The sequence below is a fragment of the Pan troglodytes genome, chromosome 2, assembly GCF_028858775.2.
Source record: "Pan troglodytes isolate AG18354 chromosome 2, NHGRI_mPanTro3-v2.0_pri, whole genome shotgun sequence".
Taxonomy (NCBI): domain Eukaryota; kingdom Metazoa; phylum Chordata; class Mammalia; order Primates; family Hominidae; genus Pan; species Pan troglodytes.
In genome coordinates, this window is record NC_086015.1 from 173299026 (window position 1) to 173321821 (window position 22796).

The 22796-nt window shown below is 40.3% G+C and overlaps 1 protein-coding gene and 2 non-coding genes across 45 annotated transcripts in view; 2 read left to right on the forward strand and 1 right to left on the reverse strand.

Annotated features, from left to right (window-relative positions):
- Window positions 1-22796, reverse strand: part of PHC3 (polyhomeotic homolog 3) — an 84301-nt gene that overhangs the window by 48515 nt on the left and 12990 nt on the right. For 28 of the 43 annotated variants that reach the window (XR_010155380.1, XR_010155378.1, XR_010155374.1 and 25 more), the window contains exon 5: window positions 3427-3585. The exons of 11 other annotated variants lie outside the window; for them this stretch is intronic. Coding sequence is in view for 16 of the 32 variants with exons in the window: in XM_009446838.5 (XP_009445113.1) it covers window positions 3427-3585 (159 nt within the window). In the remaining 16 variants the exon portion in view is untranslated. Of the gene's footprint in view, window positions 1-3426; window positions 3586-17355; window positions 17451-22796 lie in introns of all 43 variants that reach the window. 4 more of the 43 variants (XM_063806392.1, XM_063806390.1, XM_063806391.1 and 1 more) reach the window with 1 other exon arrangement.
- LOC112208726 (U6 spliceosomal RNA) lies at window positions 4184-4290 on the forward strand. Its single transcript, XR_002943303.1, has one exon. It is a non-coding gene; the product is annotated as a U6 spliceosomal RNA (small nuclear RNA).
- On the forward strand, window positions 15268-15329 carry LOC112208794 (U7 small nuclear RNA). The gene has a single exon (XR_002943354.2). It is a non-coding gene; the product is annotated as a U7 small nuclear RNA (small nuclear RNA).

Below are 22796 nucleotides of genomic sequence, written 5' to 3' on the forward strand. Positions count from 1 at the left end.
CTCAGCAAAAGGTTCTACATGACAAAGAGAAGTTTCTGATAATAGAGAACTCAAAAAAAATCATAAACATTTTTGAAACAGCTCATGATTCTGATGAGTGCAAAAAAAAGCAGTACTCAAAAAAGAAAATATATTTTGGTGATATGAAATTCTCAGACCAAATTGTGTCTCAAATAAGCTATTATAGTTAAATTTTTCCTAGCTCAGAACTACTGTGGCAGGATTCCTAAAATGGGAAGTTAAAGTAAACAACTAGTCACTATTTTGGGACACAAATTAAATTTCAGTGAGAAACAAAAAGAAACACCAAAAAAGTCTTTTCAGTCCTCTTTATCATAAGGATAACTATGCCACATACTACACTCCAATATTTCACTTAGCTACAAAGGATCTAAAGGACAAATCCAGGTTGCCCTTTCATTTTAAAACTATTTGTAAAGAAATATTCATTCTATGGCCAGGCGTGGTGGCTCACGCCTGTAATCCCAGCACTTTGGAAGGCCAAGGCAGGTGGATCACTGGAGGTCAGGAGTTCAAGACCAGCCTGGCCAACACGGTGAAACCCCATCTCTACTAAAAATACAAAAATTAGCCAGGTGTCGTGGCTCATGCCTGTAATCCCAGCTACTCGAGAGGCTGAGGCAGGAGAATCACGTGAACCCAGGAGGTGGAGGTTGCAGTCAGCTGAGATCACGCCACTGAACTCCAGCCTGGATGACAGAGCAAGACTCCATCTCAAGAAAAAAAAAAAAAGAAAGAAAGAAAGAAATATTCATTCTAAAAGTAAATGCCACACATGTAAAAGTTCAACAACAAAAGAGCCTACAAAAAAATCTTCACATCAAAAAACAAAGACATTTAATTTTTTCACTTATCACTTTCCTTTTTTTTCCTTTTTTCTTTTCTTTTTTTTTTTTGGTGAGACAGAGTCTCTGTCACCCAGGCTGGAGTGCAGTCATGCGATCTCAGCTCACTGCAACCTCTGCCTCCCGGGTTCAAGCGATTCTCCTGCCTCAGCTTCCCGAGTAGCTGGGATTACAGGCATACGCCACAACGCCCAGCTAATTTTTGTATTATTAGTAGAGATGGGGTTTCACCATGTTGGCCAGGCTGGTCTCGAACTCCTGACCTCAAGTGATCCGCCCACCTCAGCCTCCCAAAGTGCTGGGATTACAGGTGTGAGCCACCGTGCCCAGCTCAATTTTTTTCAATATTCAAACAACTGCCATTAATCTATTTTTTCTTTTTTTTTGTTTTGAGACGGAGTTTCACTCTTGTTGCCCAGACTGGAGTGCAATGGCACGATCTCAGCTCACCACAACCTCTGCCTTCCGAGTTCAAGTGATTCTCCTGCCTTAGCCTCCCGAGCAGCTGGGATTACAAGCATGAGTAATTTTTTGTATTTTTAATAGAGACAGGGTTTCTCCATGTTGGTCAGGCTGGTTTTGAACTCCCAACCTCAGGTGATCCACCTGCCTCGGCCTCCCAAAGTGCTGGGATTACAGGCATGAGCCACCATGCTCAGCCAAATGCCATTAATTTCTAAGGCAATACAATCCACTCAGAGATTAACCAATTCAATTTAGTAAATTTGACAAGTTGTTTCAAAGAATGTGTAAATACTTTATTTCAAAATTGTATCAAGGGTTATTCAGTTCCTCTTGCTATCTAAATTAAAATGTTCAACCAAATGTGGATCCAAAAAAATTAGAAAAATTAAACGACCAATTAAATGACCTTTTAAACTTCAGTTCTTTGGTACACTAAATCTAAGTAAATTCAACAACAAAGTACAATGATGAGCCCTCCATATCTATGTAAGGCTCTGTGCTTCGTCATTCAACTATAGATCAAAACAATATTCATTTAAAAAAATAGCTGCATCTGCATTGAACATGTACAAATTTTTCTCTTGTCATTATTCCCTAAACAATATAGTATAACAGTTATTTAAATGATGTTTATATTATACTAAATATATGTAAAGATGATGTAAAGTATATGGGAGGATATACATAGGTTATATGCAAATACTATGCCTTGAGCATCCTCAGATTTGGGTATTCTAGGGGACAGAGAGGGTGGGGCCTGGCAACAATCCACCATAGACACCAAGGGACAAACAGTATAACTTTCCTGAAAAGGTAATTTCCAGTACCAACACCCTGAAAGGACTAAACCTAAAAAGAAGACATTCAATTTAGTTTGACCCGTATGAAACTGCTAATTTTAGAGTCCAAAAATAGCCAAATAGCAACCATCTCAAATGGTTCAACCTAATTTTAAAGCATAGTATGAGTTAAATGATTGGAAACTTTGCAATTTTAGATAGAAAACTGAAGATCCAAGCCAGGTGTGGTGGTTCATGTCTGTAATCCCAGCATTCTGGGAGGTGAGGCAGGTGGATCACAAGGTCAGGAGTTTGAGACCAGCCAGGCCAAGATGGTGAAACCCCGTCTCTACTAAAAATACAAAAATTAGCTGGGTGTGGTGGCGGGCACCCGTAATCCCAGCTACTTGGGAGGCTGAAGTGGGAGAATCACTTGAACCCGGGAGGCAGAGGTTGCAGTGAGCAGAGATCGTGCCACTGCACTCTAGCCTGGGTGACAGAGTGAGACTTCACCTCAAAAAACAACAACAACAACAACAAAAACTGGAGATCCAGATATATATTCAGTCCACTGGACAAAAAAGAATATAAATATATATTAGGGACAACGCTTTTGTCTAGCTTCTTGTAAAGACATCAAATAAAATACATGTCAACCAATTTCTATATTCCTTAAAGAAGCTCAACAATTAAATTAGAAAATCTGTAGATACTCAAATACAGAATAACCAAATTAACATTCCTATATTCATAAAATATCAAAATGAACACAAGAATACAAATAACCTTGCAGAATTTGAGATGGGAAAAACCAAAGTTAAGAATCATCTGGGAGACTATCCCGAACTCCAATATAGAATTCAGAAAATCCTAGGATACAAATTATTAACAACAAAGTTTTTTTAACATCTCTATTTCACCAAATCTAAGTTGACAAAAACAGGCAATGATTTTATGGACCACTGTAAGTACCAAGATGCCATCAGTTATAAAATGCATCCAAATTTCAGAGATGTTAAAATATGAAAAAAAGGTTTTCGATGAATTTGATATTAAAAAATAATCACTCTTACGTTACTGAATCTCTATTAGATTCTCAATGTAATAATTACTATTTGATACCAAGAAGACCTATTAATTAAAAGTAGAATCTTTCATGACATAAATGTACAAGAGCTGAAGGCACGCCCGCATGCACACACACACAATTAAACATTTCTTAAATATTAAAAATACCTCTTATTGTATCAAATCAAGAAACATTTTGATCTCTCAAGTCCTTAAACACTGAAAAAATTTGGTAGCTCATATCTTACCATTTGAGCTCGGAGATACATTTGAGCTTGGCTTGCCGTTAGGGTAGGGGAAGTACTCCCTAGTAACATAGTCTGTTGGGTAATACTGCCGCTGGTAGAACTGGAAGCCTGGGAACGGCTTATTAACTGTGCAGGTGTAGGAGAAGTGGAGAGGTTGATCTAAGGAAGAAAACATATTAGGTCATAGGCTTCCATTTCTTGCTTCCATGTTACTGAATTTCACACCGAGCTGCAGTTAGGCAATCAATGGTATAAATTGTGGCTAAGGAACCCAAAGGAGAAGCCTTTATCTTTGACAGACCCCCTCATTTCTTTGGGCAGTTATTTGCACATATGCAAACAATGGCATGGATTGGTTAGTAATCAGGGCAATTTTTTTTTTTTTTAAGATGGAGTTTCGCTCCTGTTGCCCAGACTGGAGTGCAAGTGCGCGATTTTGGCTCACCGCAACCTCCGCCTCCTGGGTTCAAGTGATTCTCCTGCCTAAGCCTCCCAAGTAGCTGGGATTACAGGCATACGCCACCACGCCCGGCTAATTTTGTATTTTTATTAGAGATGGGGTTTCTCCATGTTGGTCAGGCTGGTCTCGAACTCCTGACCTTAGGTTATCCACCTGCCTCGGCCTCCCAAAGTGCTAGGATTACAGGCATGAGCCACTGCACCCGGCCACAGTTTTTAAGGATAGCTACAACGTGTTTCAGTAAGATTTCTAGTATCTTAAAATATCATTTCCACTACCTCCTAAAAATTAGGGCCAGTGCTCACTTCCGCAGCACATATACTAAAACTGGAACAATATAGAGAAGATTAGCATGGCTCCTGCCCAAAAATGACATTCAAATTCATGAAGCTTTCCATTAGTTTTAATAGGGGATTTTGTATGTTCTCAACACTAAGAAATGATCAATGATTTGAGATGATGGATATGCCAGTTACTCTGATTTGATCACTATACATGATATACATGTATTCAAATATCACCCTGTATCCCATAAATATGTATAGTTATGTGTCAATTAAAAATTAAAAAATAGAGCTACTGTTTCATTTTAATATTCCACATAACTTAAAACATCCTAATCAACAGTTTATTCTGTCACATTCTGAGGAGTTTGTGAACAAAAATTAAAACACAGATAATCCATTCACATATATAAAGACATACATGTAACACATAACCAGTGTAAAGCTGTAAGTCAAAAGCTCTCAAGCAAAAGAAAATACTACTTCTCAAACAGATGGAAAAATCCTGAATATCAGCTACAAAATTAAATTATAAACACTAAAGTTTAAAACTTCTGTTAAAGAATAAACTAGAGCATTGTTGGCCGGGCGCAGTGGCTCACGCTTGTAATCCCAGCACTTTGGGAGGCCGAGGCGGGTGGATCACAAGGTCAGGAGATCGAGACCATCCTGGCTAACATGGTGAAACCCTGTCTCTACTAAAAAAAAAAAAAAAAAAATTAAAAAAATTAGCCGGGTGTGGTGGTGGGTGCCTGTAGTCCCAGCTACTCGGGAGGCTGAGGCAGAAGAATGGCGTGAACCTGGGAGGTGGAGCTTGCAGTGAGCCGAGATTGCGCCACTGCACTCCAGCCTGGGCGACAGAGCGACACTCCATCTAAAAAAAAAAGAAAAAAAAAAAAGAAAAAAACCCAATAAACTAGTGCATTGTTAACCTCTAGAAGGATGCGTAAGAAACTGGTAAGTGGTTGTATCTATAAAGAGACATTGGAGTGGGGTGGCTAGGGTAATAGGGAAAAGAAAAAGCATACTCTTTTTTTATCTTTCTAATTTTAGACCACATGCATATATTACCCATTTTAAAAATAAATAATATTTTTGGCCGGGTGAGGTGGCTCAAACCTATAATCCCGGCACTTTGGGAGGCTGAGGTGGGCGGATCACAAGGTCAGGAGTTTGAGACCAGCCTGACCAACATGGTGAAATCCCATCTCTACTAAAAATACAAAAATTAGCCAGGTGTGATGGCACGCGCCTGTAATCGCAGCTACTCAGAAGGCTGAGGCAGGAGAATCGCTTGAACCCGGGAGGCGGAGGTTGCAGTGACCCAAGATCACACCACTACACTCCAGCCTGGGCGACAGAGCGAGACTCTGTCTCAAATAGTAGTAATAATAATAATAATAATATTTTTAAACAGAGAATAATATAATCCAACCTCAAATCATTTTTGTGGAACAAAGCACAGAATACAATTAATAAATATTTTATTAGAAAAAAGAATACTTTATTGGACTTCTTATTCAAGCAACAAGGCAGACTGGACTAATACATCCATGTGACCAAATGGTATCACTGAAATGCTAGATCAACATGAAAAAATCAGAATATACAGCAGAACTCCAAAAGGGAGAGAAAAGCTGGGAAAGGAAATTCCTGGTGCCAGAAAGGAAGAAACTCAAAGCCAGAGAGATGTCACCTCAGCTGACACCAAGGCAGTCTATAAGGGTATCTTGGTTATATAGAGCCAGAAGATCCACCTTTGTGCTTATTTCAGGGGAGGGCTACAAGTCAAATCCCTATTTTGAGCCAAAATCCTGAAAAGAGCTGCCCAATATGTAAAAAGGAGCTGGAAAAGCTCCACCCATACGTTCTGAGAAACAGCAAAGAAGCTTGCATCTGCCCTGCTCCTAGTGGAGGCAGGGAAGGAGGCACCTATGAGAATCAAAACTCCAGGCTTACACCAGGTAGGGGTATAGAATCCACATCCATACTCCCTGTACGGTTCCATAACGCAGCCCAAGACATTAACATCTGAACTAACCCAGGACACTTGTTAAACTGAATGGTGACTGGAGGAAGCTGAGTGAAGTTTATATAGGAGGACCTCTCTGTACTAGTTTTGCAACTTCCTATGATTTATAGGAATTTAATTTATAATTATTTTAAAATAAAAAAGTTTAAAAAACTGTATAGTAGGCACATGACAGTTGGTTATCTAATTCTCTAAATGTATATATATCACATAGTTTTATTTTAATATAATAAAGGTATAAATCAATGCATAAATACCACTAATACAATACAGAATTATTCTGTAATTGTTTGTTTGTTTTTGTTTTGTTCTGTTTTTTTTTTTGAGACAGAGTCTCGCTCTGTCGCCCAGGCTGGAGTGCAGTGGTGCAACCTCGGCTCACTGCAACCTCCACCTCCTGGGTTCACATCATTCTCCTGCCTCAGCCTCCTGAATAGCTGGTACTACAGGCGCCCACCACCACGCCTGGCTAATTTTTTTTTTTTTTTTTTGTATTTTTAGCAGAGACAGGGTTTCATGGTGTTAGGCAGGATGGTCTCAATCTCCTGACCTCACGATCCCTCCCCCTCGGCCTTCCAAAGTGCTGGGATTACAGGCGTGAGCCACCGTGCCCAGCCTATTCTGTAATTTAGATCCTATTCCTAACACATCACTGAAATCACCTTAACAATAGTCACCAACATCTAACTGACAAATTCAGTGGATTCTTTTCAGACCATTCCCTCTCAGTCCTCTTTACCAGCTCTTCTTTTGCACCCACTCCCAAAATGTTCATGCTCTGTCTTTGACACTTTTCTTCTTTTTTTTTTTTTTGAGACAGGGTCTCCCTCTGTCACCCAGGCTGGGGTGCAGTGGAGTGATCATGGCTCACTGCAGCCCCAATTTCCTAGACTCAGATGATCCTTCCTACCTCAGCCTCCTGAGTAGCTGGGACTACAGGCATGCACCACCACACCCGGCTAATCTTTGTTATTTTTTGTAGAGACAGGGTTTCATCATGTTGCCCAAGCTTGCCTCAAACTCCTGGGCTCAAGCGATACCCCCACCTCAGCCTCCCAAAGTGCTGGGATTACCAGCATGAGCCACCGCACCAGACCACACTTTTCTTCTTGAATTCCTAGATTATCATATCTACTTCCATGGTTTCAAACAATTCAATCCTGATGACTCTTGATTCTTAACTATAAACCCTTTTTTGAAGTTCCAGATCCAAATACCTACAGAACACATCTTTCTGGGTATCCTTTACCAGCTCAAATTCAGCATGTTCAAACAGCAAACTAATTATTCCTTTTAAAACAGCTTCTCCTCAAATGGCACTGGCATTTTCTAAAATTCTCCAAGACACAGTATCTCGAAGTCATCCTGATGCTTCCCTCTCCTTTACCACACACACAAAATCAGTCACGTATCTTGTTTCTAATACATCTTTTTGTCTCCTAATTTCCATTTTGAATTTTCATCACTTAGTTTGAGACTTTGGGCCCATGTTATTTCTGGCTTGATTACTTTAATATCTGCAAACTGATACCTCTTACTGGAATCTTGTCACCTTCTACTTGCCAGATAATCTTTCCCTGATTATTAATATTAATTACCCATTTAAGAATCTTCTGAGGCCGGGCGCGGTGGCTCACGCCTGTAATCCCAGCACTTTGGGAGGCCGAGGCGGGCAGATCACGAGGTCAGGAGATCGAGACCATCCTGGATAACACGGTGAAACCCCGTCTCTACTAAAAATACAAAAAAATAGCCAGGCGTGGTGGCGGGCGCCTGTAGTCCCAGCTACTGGGGAGGCTGAGGCAGGAGAATGGCGTGAACCCGGGAAGCGGAGTTTGCAGTGAGCCAAGATCGCACCACTGCACTCCAGCCTGGGTGACAGAGCGAGACTCCGTCTCAAAAAAAAAAAAAAAGAATCTTCTGGATAAAGTTAAACCTCTTCCCTGACAACCTCTCTAGCATCATCTCCTCCCACTCCACACACAACCTTCCCATTACCATAGCAAGGTATGTGTAGTATCATGATCTCAGTCCTCTATGGCACTGGCGATGATATTCCTGACTAGATTGAGCATCCTTGCCACCGCCATGTCCCAGCCCATCTGCAGCTACATAGTGAACAACTTCTCAAAAATCACCTGCTCTAATAAGCTTTTTCAGGCATTCCCATATCCCAAAGCAGAACTGACTATTCCCCCTCTTTGTTGCCTAATTGTTACCGTCCATATACTTTTAGCATATATTTCTATCTCATCCTTCTAAATAATAATTTCTTTAAGGGTGGGGGCCGTGTGTTATTCATCTTCATATATACAGTATCTACGAAAGGTCTTCATTCAATAAGCTTATTAAGTTAATTAATGTCATGTTATTTTAAGGCATATTTCATATTTCAAGGCATATTCATGCAATATTTAAGCTTTGCTCCAGAGATTAAATCACCAACAGGGAAGAACTGGACTCAAGTTTTTCCGACTCATGTATTTTGGCATTCGGGGTACTTTTTAAATATCCTGATAGCTCCCTAGTTCAGGTTACTCTGCAGTAATAATGCCTTAGAACTTTTTTTTCAGTTGGTGATTCTTTCAAAAAACAATAAGAAAGAAATGTACTCTTAGTAAGGATATTTACACATTCTCTAAAGAAAAATGTAATAAAAGTCTTCTTTAAAAAATGATTGGCTGATAGCTAACAAGCTGGAGAATGCTTTTTAAGGAAGTAGAGTACAAAGTACAAACAGAATGCTTTTATTTTTCTTAAAAAAGAAAAGAGGAAGTGAAGACAACTAGCAATGCCCTAACCACCTGTATTCTACTCTAAGTTGTGAGATCAAAGAACAAGTGTTGTGTTTACTTTTAAGTTCCATATAACAAGTAATATTTCAAAAGCAGCTATCTACTAATAACACCCAACTCATGAAGGCCAACAGATCAGTAGCCACCTCTGCAAGAAGTCCGTCTCCCTAGCTAGCCTAACTAAAAAACTGTCCTTCCTTTCCACAACTGATAAGGCTCTCCTTTTTCCTGTGTTGCTCTGCTGACCTAAACCAGATGTCTTTACCAGTTTCCATTATTTTCTCTGTCAGTTCCATCCCAACACTCCTAATTCCCTTTCACTGAAGACCCTGACCAATCCTGTCACTTCATATCTCAAGTCACACTCCACAAAGAAACTCACTCACTGAGCCCGATTACTGCAAGCTGTCTCCCCACTGACGCTAATTCTAGGAGTCACCAGAAAGAAACAAGTCTGCCAGAATAAGCCACTTAACTCCCAACCACCTGTTAATGTCCTCAAAAGGAGTTTCCAACCAATTACTACCCATAGCCAAAGTCCATTTGAGAGTTGCCTCTACCGTTTGACTGATCAGAATCAATCAGGTATACCCTAAATAGAGAAACATTTCACATTAAAAGAATAATGTATCTGTATTCAGTGGCATTAAAAGATTTTTATGTCCACTGCTGAGTAAAAAGGCAGCAAAATAACATGTAGAGTATCATTCATATAGGTACATACAAATGTCTGTGTGTGTATATGTATCACAAATGTGAAAAACATGTTAAGAAAGATGGCCAGGCATAGTGGCTCATGCCAGTAATCCCAGCACTTTGGGAAGCTGAGACAGGTGGATAGCTTGAGCTCAGGAGTTCGAGACCAGCCTGGTCAACATGGTGAAACCCTGTATCTACCAAAAATACAAAAAATTAGCCAGGCATTGTGGTGCACACCTGTGGTCCCAGCTACTCAGGAGGCTGAGCTGGGAGGATCACTTGAGCCTGGGAGGCGGAGGTTGCAGTGAGCCGAGATTGCAGCACTGCACTCCAACCTGGGTGACAGAGCGAGACCCTGTCTCCAAAAAAAAAAGTTAAGAAAAATGACTGCATTGGATATACACACAATAATACATACTCATAACATGATATATGACTAGACTCAATATAGAAACACACACACACCCATGCACCACTACCTGTGAGAACAGTCACCAAAATGTTAAAGGTGTATATATATAATGCCTTCTAGGAGTAAAATCCGGGATTACTTTTTTTAAAGTTTTTAACTTTTCTATGTAGATATTAATTTTAGAATCAGAGAGGAAATGCTATTTTTCTCTTTAATGCTTACCTTAGTATATTAATTTGCTTTTATCATGTTAAAGCAGCTTATAAATAGTATTGCCTCATTATTTAGTGGGAACTGCTATGTGGTATTTCAAATATCAGTAGAGTAAAATGCTATATAGAAATTTTATTTTTATTTTATTTTATTAAGAAAAGAGATGGGGTCTACGTAGTTCAGGCTGGTCTCAAACTTCTGGGCTTAAGTGATTCTCTCCCATCTTGGCCTCCCAAAGTGCTGGGATTACGGGCATGAGCCACCATATCCGGCCCTATGCAGAATTTTTTTTTTTCTTGAGACAGAGTCTCACTCTGCTGCCCGGACTGGAATGCAGTGGCACAATCTCCGCTCACTGCAACCTCCGCCTCCTGGGTTCAAGTGCTTCTCCTGCCTCAGCCTCCTGAGTATCTGCGACCACAAGCGCCCACTACCACGCATGGCTAATTTCTGTATTCTTAGTAGAGACGGGTTTCGCCATGTTGGCCAGGTCTCGAACTCCTGACCTGAAGTGATCTACCTGCCTCGGCCTCCCAAAGTGTTGGGATTATAGGTGTGAGCCATCGCACCCAGACTTTTAAGTAGTAATAGCTATCCATGAAGAATTTTCTTTTTAAGAGACTACATGTTTTTTTTTTGAGATGGAGTCTCACTCTGTCGCCCAGGCTGGAGTGCAGTGGCGCCATCTTGGCTCACTGCAAACTCCGCCTCCTGGGTTCAAGTGATTCTCCTGCCTCAGCCTCCTGAGTAGCTGGGATTACAGGTGCTTGCTACCATGCCTGGCTAATTTTTGCATTTTTAATAGTGACGGGGTTTCACCATGTTGGTCAGGCTGGTCTTGAACTCCTGACCTCGTGATCCACCCACCTCGGCCTCCCAAAATGCTGGGATTACAGGTGTGAGCCACCGTACCCTGCTGAGACTGCGTGTTTTTTAATAAATCAAAGAAATAAAATACCTATCCTATTTATTTTAGAAAAACATTACTTCTACTTTCTGCAATACAAGCTGGTGAAAATAAAACAAACATAAAAAACCTCACAGTCTCCCAATGTTTTCAGATTTTGGCATCCTAGAAAGAAAACTTGCAATGTCAAAACAATTATAATATTGGAAATAATTTAAAATGTCCAGCAACAGGGATGGTTATATAAAATAAAATCCATTCACACAGTGCAACCCCACACAGCAGCTTAAGTGAGACTGATCTCTGTCTGCAAACATAAAAAGATCTCAAGACACACTGTTAAGGGAAAAAAACAAAATGCAGAATACCTGTGTTTACAATGTGTAAAAAAGAGTGCTAAATGCATATATGCACACTTCTCTATGACATATATGTCCAAAATACATAGGATAAGATCTGGAGGGGTATGGAACCAACTAAGAAGACAGACGGACTGAAAGGGAAAGGAGGCTTTAGGGAACTTAATACCTTTTTTACTTTTTCTGTACTGTTGGAATATTTTACAAAAATGCAGTAAAGCTGCTTGTGACCATACAAATATTCAGGCTACAGTTTTATCTCACACTAGTATTAGGTTTTGGAAAAGGCTTCTACACCCAATCACTTAAAATTATATTTTAAAGAATCCTTAAAAACAATGAGTTCTGAAGCCTAAAAAAATTCCCTGAATGAGATAATAGAGGATGAGGACACTAGCAGTAGAACACTGAGTATGACTGATTACAAGCAAATGATTTTCTCTCAGGTAAATTTACATCCCCTATATAGTATAAATATATCAAATGGACTCTGATATGTGGCTGATGTGATTTGGACATTTTTGAGAAAACTGAACAGTTTTAAGGTTCTTGATCTAAAAACAATCTCACTGACCCAATGAATATACTCTCAGGAAATTTTTAAGAAGAAAATAACTAAAAATATATACAAATATATATAATAAAATAGTCAATGCAGGTTTACTTATATTAGCAAAAAGATGGAAAAATTAAAACCACCAGCAAGAGAAAAGTAGTTTTTAAAAATGGTAGAACATTATATACTCATTAAAAATCATATTTACAACCAATAAATAAAGAAGATAATAAAGAAACAAACCATTTGCTTATCCCTCCTACTAAACCCCACTGAAATAGCAATTAATACAGTAAAAAAGGATTGAGAAAACAATCAGACAAATCTAGACTATTGGAAATTCCATAAGGTAAGCTGACCTGAGCTCTTCAAACGTCATGAAAGAAAAAAAAGAAGTCTATTTTTATATTAAAAAGAAAAAAGAGTCTTCAATGCAGTATGTGATCCTTAATTAAATATTCAATGTGATCCTTAATTAAATACTCAATGCGGGCCAGGCATGGTGAGCCGAGATTGTGCCACTGCAGTCCAGCCTGGGCGACAGAGACTCCATCTCAACAAAAAATCGAGGCAGGTGAATCACGAGGTCAGAAGTTCGAAACCAGCCTGCCAACATGGTGAAACCCCATCTCCACTAAAAATACAAAAAATTAGCTGGACATAGTGGCAGACACCTGTAATCCCAGCTACTTGGGAGGTTGAGGCAGAAGAAATCGCTTGAACCTGGCTGGCAGAGGTTGCAGTGAGCCAAGACCACGCCACTGCACTCAAGCCTAGGCCACAGAGTGAGACTCCATCTCAAAAAAGAAAAATTTCAAAAAAAGAAAAAAAAATCTGATAGGCCAGGCACAGTGGCTCACACCTGTAATCCCAGCACTCTGGGAGGCCAAAGCAGGTGGATCACTTGAGCTCAGGAGTTCGAGACCGGCCTGGGCAACATGGCAAGACTTTGACACTACAGAAAATACAAAAATTAGTCAAGTGTGGTGGCACACGACTATAATCTCAGCTACTTGAAGGGCTGAGCAGGGTGGATCACTTGATCCTGGGAGGTGGCAGTTGCAATAAGCCATATTAGCACCACTGCACTCCAGCATGGACAACAAAGTGAGAACCTGTCTTGAAAAAAAAAAAAAAAAAGTGAAAATAAAAGTAAAATAAAATCTGGGCCGGGCGTGGTGGCTCACGCCTGTAATCCCAGCACTTTGAGAGGCCAAGGCGGGCAGATCACAAGGTCAGGAGATCGAGACCATCCTGGCTAACATGGTGAAACCGCGTATCCACTAAAAATACAAAAAATTAGCAGGGCATGGTGGCAGGCGCCTGCAGTCCCAGCTACTCAGGAGGCTGAGGCAGGAGAACGGCGTGAACCTAGGAGGCGGAGCTTGCAGTGAGCCGAGATCACGCCACTGCACTCCAGCCTGGAAGATAGAGCGAGACTCGGTCTCAAAAAAAAAAAAAAATCTGATGAATAGCATAATAGAGATCCAAAGTATTTTATCCATAATAGAAAAACGGAATATTAGTTTGAAAGAACAATGAGAAAACAAGAAAATGCTCTGAGAAATTAGAAATAGTGGCTGAACTAAAATTTTTTTAAAAGTCAAATAAAGAGCTAAAAGAAAAAGTTAAGGAAATATCCCACACACACAAAAAAGGCAGTAAGTGAAAAGGTAAACAAGATAAAGGATCAATCCAGAAAGGTCAACATTCAACCAAGAGCTCCAGAAAGAGAAAACAGAAAATTAATTTCTCATGGATTTGTTTAGTTTCACATATATGATCATTAAAGAACAAAATTAACTTCTTGCAGATTTGTTAAGTTTCACATACATGATCATTAAAAATCTAGTTTCACACTGAGAGGGCCCAACAGGTGTCCTACACAATGACATCTAGACACATTGCCATGAAACTACAAAATAAAAAACTAAAGCAAACAGGCAAATCTCAAAAGATTCTGGAAAGAAAAAACAGGCAGTTACCCCAGAAGAATGATAATGGAACTAACAACAGCCTTTTCTTCAGCAATACTAAAATTTTGAAAAAAGTAATCTTTGCTTTCAAATTTCCTCAGAAAAAATATTTTCAATACAGAATTCATGTAAAGATAATTATAAAAAGAGGTAATTTTCAAGCCCACAAAGATTTAGTTTTTCTTCCACATAGCCTTTAAAAGAAAGTTATAAGATACTGCAGCAAAACAAAATTCTTATCATACTGTCCTTTGACTATTTACTTGTCTGTATCCTCATTATACTCTAAAACCTTTGTTCACTTTCAATCCTTGGCACCTGACACCAAGTAGGCACTCAATACAAAAGTACTGGCATAGACTGTCCTCAGCAATGTGGAAGACTAACATAGAATCCCACATAGTAATGAATCCCTAAATCTAACCTCTGCTGTCTCAGGATCATGATCTCACGGTGAGACCTCTTCTCTGCAAACTCTACCTGTTTTAAAAGTTCAGCGTTCCTCAGCTACTATAATACAATCCTCAAAGATCTCTTTTCTGTTAACTCCTATGACATTTACCACTTGATTATATACTATTATATTATTTACTGTTTGATATATCTAAGCATAGTTCTTCAAATGCATACTCCCTGAGGGAAGAAACTTTGACTTACATGTACCACCAGAGCAAGCAGCACAATGTTGGACAATACACATATTTGCTATAATGGGCAACCAAAGAATCTCATCACTGGGGTCAGGATTAGAAACTCTACTATAACTCAATCTCAGGCAATTAGAATATATCCTAAAATAATTCTCTGCATTGCAATAATCAAGAATTAACATTAGGTCGGGCATGGTGGCTCACGCCTGTAATCCTAGCACTTTGGGAGGCCAAAACAGGCAGATCACCTGAGGTCAGAAGTTTGAGACCAGCCTGGGCAACATAGTGAAACCTGTCTCTACTGAAAACACAAAAAAAAATTAGCTGGGTGTGGTGGTGGGTAACCTGTAATCCCAGTTACTCAGGAGGCTGAGGGAGGAGAATCGCTTCAACCTGGGAAGCAGAGGTTCTAGTGAGCCAAGATCGTGCCACTGCACTACAGCCTGGGTGACAGAGGGAGACTCAGTCTCAAAAAAACAAAAAAAGAGTTAACATTAATAATGTTACAGTTCTTTTAGAATTTATCTAGCAGGCTTTCTGCTTTTTGCTGGGAAGCCCATAAAAAACATACAAAAAGAGCATTAATATCATTACATGTTCTAGTTGATACTTACTACCTACCATACATCTTTCAACAAGTATTTTTTAAGTACCTACTATGTGATGGGCACATGTATTTTTATAACACATATAAACTATTTAAGAAACTCTCACATAATCCTAGATTAACATCTAAACCACTAGTTCTCAAACTTTTTTCTTATTAATAAACACAGTCTTATTCAGAACTTGAGATTCAAACAGATCACAGAACTGCTCTGGCTGGCTAAGGCTTACATAAGATAAGGCCCATAGCCCAATGTGTCAGTCTATGGAGGCTGCTATAATAAAATACCACACACTGGGTCACTTAAACCAGTGGTCCCCAAACTTTTTGGCACCAGGGATCGGTTTCATGGAAGACAATTTTTCCACAGAGAGGGTGGGGAAAATGGGTTTGGGGATGAAACTGTTCCATCTCAGATCATCAGGCATTAGATTCTCAAACCTAGATCCCTCCCATGTGCAGTTCAAAATAGGGTTCACGCTCCTATGAGAATCTAATGCTGCCACTGATCTGACAGGAGGCGGAGCTCAGGCGATAATGCTTGCTCACTCACCACTCTCCTCCTGCTGTGAGGCCCAGTTCCTAACAGGCCACAAAGCAGTACCGTTCCATGGCCTGACCCCTGACTTAAACAACAGAAATTTATTTTGCACACTTTTAGAGGCTGGGAAGTCCAAAATTGAAGTGCCCACAGATTCAGTTTCTGGTGTGGGCTCTCCTCCTGGCTTGTGGACTGCCACCTTCTCACTGTGTCCTCACGTAGCAGAGAAATTGCCAGTGTCTCTTCTTCGAATCAGTTCTATCAGATCAGGGCTCCATTCTTATGACTTCCTTTAACTTCTATCACATCCCTAAAGGTCCTATCTCTAATACAGTCACATCAGTTAGGCTTCAACATATGAATATGGGGGACATAATTCAGTCCATAGCGTCATTTCCTGAACTTTCTCTTTGATACAGATCCAAGGATATCTGGATGAAAAGACTAAAACCATTTAATTAGACAATTTAATTTTACAGAAAATTGGCAGGCATGGAGGTTAAATGACTGGCCATACGTCACATTAACAGACAGTCACAGAATTTAAGATTAGAACCCCAGTCCCTCATCTCCTCCATTCTACTCAACTTTCTCTCATCACAGCATGAACAGTAGTGAAGTCATCAAGTACTCTTGTAACATGAATGTTGAAGGAGCCACATGAGACATCATTAGTCATGAAACCTCCCACATGAACTCCAAACACATAACCAATGCCTACTCAATACTATAGGTGGGTGTCTAATACACATCATCAACTTAACATGTCCAAAATCAAACTCCTAATTTTCTTCTCCAATACCTCCTTTAGCTCCCAATTTTTCCAGATGCTTGAGCCAAAATACTATGGAGTCATCCTTGACTCCTCACATCTTTTATTCAATGCATCCGCATATCTTGTGTTAGCTCTCCTTTCAAAACATATCCAAATTTCTATAATTAAATGTTAAAAAAAATTCACAATCTAGCTAACTACTTTTCACCACCTCTAATATCACCATCACGATCCAAATTGCCAATATCTCTCCATTTGAATTATTACAAGAACATTTAACTCCATGCTTCTATCTTTGACCCCTAGAACCTACTCTCAAAAACCAATTTGAGATCATGTCACTTCCATACCAGAACAGCTCTCCAATAGCTTCCCAACTCATACTTACTAAAACCCAAAGGTCTTATAATTTCCTCATGATTAGGATTACAATTACCTCTCTGATGTCATCTTTAAACCACACTCCCACTCTCACATTCCACTCCAGCCACACTGTCCTCCTTTCTGTTCCCTGTGCATGTCTGCCCTCCTCACCATCCTTAAAAAGGCCAACTTTATTAACAAGGCTTTCCCTGACCATCCTAATTAAAATGGCATATTCCCCCATTGCTTTATTTTTCTTTATTTTTTTATTTCCTTGCTTTATTTTTCTCTTTCACTTACCATCATCTGACATACTATGTACTTGTTTAATGTTCGTCTATCCCTAGCTCCATGAGGAAAGAGATTTGTTTGTTGTGGTACTGTATCCTCAGCACCTAGAAGAGGATTTGGCAAATATTAAACGCTCGATAAATATTTGATGACTGAATGAGTGAATGCATGAATGAACAAAGTCATAAAACTGGGCTTCAAAAGCTCATCTTGTCTAGCATCATAACTAGAAAGTCATTAAAAAAAAAAGTTTTTTCCCTTTCTGACAGAATAGTACAGTGAGTTGAAGCCAAAATATCAGGGATTCATGTAATTACAGGACCAAAATGCAACAAGGAAAGAGAATGATATACACACAGCCCTTAAGTCACTCAGAGACTTATGATTGTAGTTTTCAGCCACATAATCCTTTCCATCTGAAAATTCCCAAATATTTAGTAAAGAAAGAGTGTGTGTGTGTGTGTGTGTGTGTGTGTGTGTGTGTGTGATGGCACTGCCCTCACATGAAAACAAACAAAATTAACTTTTAAGCCCATTTACATTTATGTATAGAAATGCATAGTCAGCCGGGCATGGTGGCTCACACCTGTAATCCCAGAACTTCAGGAGGCCGAAGCAGGCTGATCACCTGAGGTCAGGAGTTCAAGACCAGCCTGGCCAACATGGTAAAACCCCATCTCTACTAAAAATACAAAAATTAGCCAGGCATGGTGGTGGGCGCCTGTAATCCCAGCTATTCGGGAGGCTGAGGCACGAGAATCTCTTGAATCTGGGAGGTGGAGGTTGCAGTGAGCTGAGATCATGCCACTGCACTCCAGCCTGGGCAACAGCGCAAGACTCTGTCAAAAAAAAAAAAAAAAAAAAAAAAAAAGGCAGGCAGGCACAGTAATAATATAGGAAAGCAGGCCAGGCACAGTGGCTCACGCCTATAATCCCAGCATTTTGGGAGGCCAAGGCAGGAGGACTGCTTGAGGCCAGGAGTTCAAGACCAGCCTGAGCAACACAGCGAGACCCCTTCTCTATAAAAAAACAAACAAAAATAGCTGGGTGTGGAGGCATGCACCCATAGTCCCAACTACTCAGTAGGCTGAGGCAGGAGAATTGCTTGAGAATTTGAGGCTGCAGTGAGCTATGATCATGCCACTGCACTCCGGCCTGGGCAACAGTGAGATAGTATCTCCTAACAAAAACAAACAAACAAAAAAATACAGGAGAGCTTTAAACAAAACTTTGTGAGAGAAAATGGGACTACTGAAGGGAAGTAGTCACTTTTACTCTATATATTTGTGTTATCTATTCCTTAGGCAACAATAGTTTGTTCAATTTTATTTAGACAATATAAAAATTAACAAAATAAAGCTCTTCAACCTCCTTCCTCAGAGATGACCACTAATAACAGTTTGTTGTGTACCATTACAGATCTTCTGCTTGCGTAATCAAATGGATACACGCAAATAACTTTAAAAAAAATAAGTAAAATGACAAGAATTCTGCTTCCAAAAAAATGGAGTAGACATACTTTTCCCTATTCCTCCTGCCAAGAACAACTAAAAACTCTTATGTTACATATAAAATAAACCTAAGAAGACCCCAAAAGGTAAAGGAAAAAATACACAGACTGGCTAGAGACCTCAGGACCAAGAAAACAACATGGTAATGAATTCTCTGGATTTTCATTTTGCCTCTTATAACCCACACTTGGAGGGTGGAAATGAAGAAGTCAGTAATCCAGAAACACCACAGGCACAAACAAAAATCCCCAACAAAAGCCTGCTCTTTTTAACCAAAGGACCAGGAAAGGCACAGCTGTGCAACACAGAAAACTTTTAGACAATAATTACTCTACTCCAACCAAACACTACAGAAAAAAACTGTGGCCCCACCCATATCTGCAAAGAACTTGATTTTCCAACTCCCTCAACCCCTCCAACAGGTTCATGTCAGAGAAGGCCATATAGAAAACAGGACTTTCATACTAGCCAGGTGATAATAAACCACCACCAGCACCCCAATGCACCCTGTGGTCTCAGCGGAGACCATGTGGGGAGAGTAAAAGGTACTCCTATTCCTTCTAGATAGAGAGGCTTCAGTAGCAGCCTAGTGAGGAGCCAGAACTCCCACCCCAGCTTAGCAATTAAGAGGAACATCCCTTGAAGTGTCAATGGAGGCTAAATGGGGAACCTGCACTTGTATCCCCTGTATTTCATGCCATTTGGGGACTCATACTTGCACCCTCATATTGCATTAAGGCAGCACACTTCCCTTTGAGAAACAGTCAAAATAAAAAGGTCAAATAAGATCACCAGTCACACAACATAATACTAAAAACATCCAAGTTTCAATAAAAAATCACTCATCACATCCAGAACCAGGAAAACCTCAAAATGAACGAAAAGGACAACCAATAGAAGCCAATACCCAGATAACAAAGATATCAGAATTATATGATGAAGGCTGGGCACAGTGGCTCATGCTTGTAATCCCAGCACTTTGGGAGGCTGAGGCGGGTGGATCACCTGAGGTCAGGAGTTCAAGACCGGCCTGGCCAAAATGGAGAAACCCCGTCTCTACTAAAAATACAAAAATTAGCCAGGCATGGTGGTAAACGCCTGTAATTCCAGCTACTTGGGAGGGTGAGGCATGAGAACTGCTTGAACCCAGGAGTTGGAAGTTGCAGTGAGCCAAGATCATGCCACTGTACTCCAGCCTGGGTGACAGAGCAAGACCTTGTCTCAAAAAAAAAAAAAAAAAAAAAAAGAATTATATGACAAAGCAGCCATCATAAAAATGCTTCAAAGAAGTCAGGCCCAGTAGCATGCACCTATAGTTCCAGCTACTTAGGAAGCCAAGACAGGAGGATCACTTGGGCCCAAGTGTTGGAGGCCGGCCTGGACAACACAGTGAGACCCATCTCTTAAAATGGTTCAAATAAGCAACAATGAGCATACCTAAAACAAATTAAAAAAAAAAAAAAGTCTCCCCAAAGAAACAGAATATATAAAGAACCACCAAATAATAATTTTATTTATTTTTATTTTTTGAGATGGAGTCTTGCTCTACCGCCCAGGATGGAGTGCAGTGGTGTGATCTCGGCTCATTGCAACCTCCGCCTCCCGGGTTCAAGTGATTCTCCTGCCTCAGCTTCCCAAGTAGCTGGAATTATAGGCACGTGCCACCATGGAAGGCTTATTTTTGATTTTTAATAGAGATGGGGTTTCACCATGTTGGCCAGGCTGGTCTCAAACTCCTGACCTCAAGTGATCTGCCTACCTCAGCCTCCCAAAATGCTGGGATTACAGGCGTGAGCCACTGCGCCTGGCCCCAAATAATAATTTTAGACTGCAAATAGAATAACCAAAATAAATAAGTTAAACAAGCTTACACAATGCATTCTTGCTTCTTACACTCAATACATAATGAAAATCCAAGTCTCTCTGACTATAATATTCCACTGTAGGAATTAACTATCATTTTTTTAACTAATCCTCAATTAATGGGCATTTATATTATTTATAATTTTTCACTATTATACATCATGCATATGGGCATAATTATCTAGGTCATTTTTAATTATGTCCCTAAAAGTGACAGTGCTATATGAAAGGGTACGCACAGATTATTCTGGCTTTTTTTGAAACAGGGCCTCACACTGTTGCCCAGGCTAGAGTGCAGTGGCACAATTATAGCTCACTGTAGCCTCAAACTCCTAGGCTCAAGCAATTCTCCTGCCTCAGCCTCTTGAGCAGCTGGGACTGCAGGCACACACCACCACAACTGGCTAATTTCTTTTTATTAGATGGGGTCTACGTTGCCCAGGCTGGTCTCAAACTGCTAGACTCAAGTGATCCCCCCACCTCAGCCTCCCAAAGCACTAGGATTACAAGCATGAGCCACCATTCTCAGCAGGGGCATGTACGTTTTAAAGTTTAACACACACTGCCAAATAACCCTCCAAAAGAGTTGCACCAATCTATATTACCACTAATAGTGTATGAGTATACCTACTTTTTCACATTCTTGCCAACAATAGGTATTGTGTAAACGTTTTTCCTTGTTTTCTACTTTAACAGATGAAAACAGTACTTCACTGTTATTTGTACATATATTTCTATTTTTTTAGACAGGGTTTTGCTCTGTCACCCAGGCTGGAGTGCAATGGTATGATCTCAGCTCATGGCAGCCTTGACCTCCTGGGCTCAAGCAAGCCTCCCACCTCAGCCTCCTAAGTAGCTGGAACTACAGGCGCTTGCCACCACATCCAGCTAATTTTTTGTTGTTGTATTTTGCTTGTAGAGATGGGGTTTCATTCGCATGCCTTGGGCTCCCAGAAAGTGTTGGGATTATAGGCATGAGCCAACATGCTCAGCCTTTTACACACATTTATTATTGATATGTTAAATATATTTTCATGTGTTTAAAAGTCAAAACATAGCCAGGCGCAGTAGTTCACGCTTGTAATCCCAGCACTTTGGGAGGCCGAGGCGGGCAGATCACTTCAGGTCAGGAGTTCGAGACCAGCCTGGCCAACATGGCAAAACCCCATCTCTGCTTAAAATACAAAAATTAGCCGGGCATGGTGGCGTATGCCTGTAGTCCCAGCTGCTTGGGAGGCTGAGGCAGGAGAATCACTTGAACCCAAGAGGCGGAGGTTGCAATGAGCCAAGATCACACCACTGCACTCCAGCCTGGGCGACAGAGCAAGGCTTCATCTCAGGAAAAAAAAAAGTCTTTCTTTTAAAAATTACCAGCTGAGAACTTCTGTGAATTCTCACTGTTTATCTGACTAATATGAGTCTTCAGTATGTTAGAAATATTATCAGCCAGGTGTAGTGGCTCATGCCTATACCACATAATCCCAGCACTTTGCGACCTGCGGTTGGAGGATCACTTGAGCTCAGGAGTTCGAGATCAGTCTGCCTGGGGAACACAGCGAGACCTCAACTCTAATAAAAATTTAAAAAATGAGCCAGGCGTAGTGGTGTGCGCCTGTAGTCCCAGCTACTCAGCAGTCTGAGGTAGGAGGATCACTTGAGCCTGGGAGATTGAGGCCGTAGTGAGTTATGATCGTGCCACTGCACTCCAGCCTCAGAGGAAGACTCTGTCGAAGGAAAGGAAAGGGAATGGAAAGGCAAAGTCAAAGGCAAAGGGAAAGGGAAAGGGAGACTAAAATTCTCCCTGTCTTCCCTTTTGAAAAAAAAATTAAAGTAAAAAAGGAAAAGAAATATTACCCATTTATGCAAACATATTTTCTCCCATTTTGTTGTTTTCACTTTGCTTATGCCATTTTTTGGCAGAAGTAGAATTTTTAGTTGGTTTAACTTCCATTTTAAAATTTAACTAAATCTTTGCCCCATTTAAGTTGAAATACTAAAGACATAAACCTAAAGGCTCAGTCCGAATTAGTTTTAGAGCCAAACAATCATAAAATCACCACTCCATGGCCGGGCACG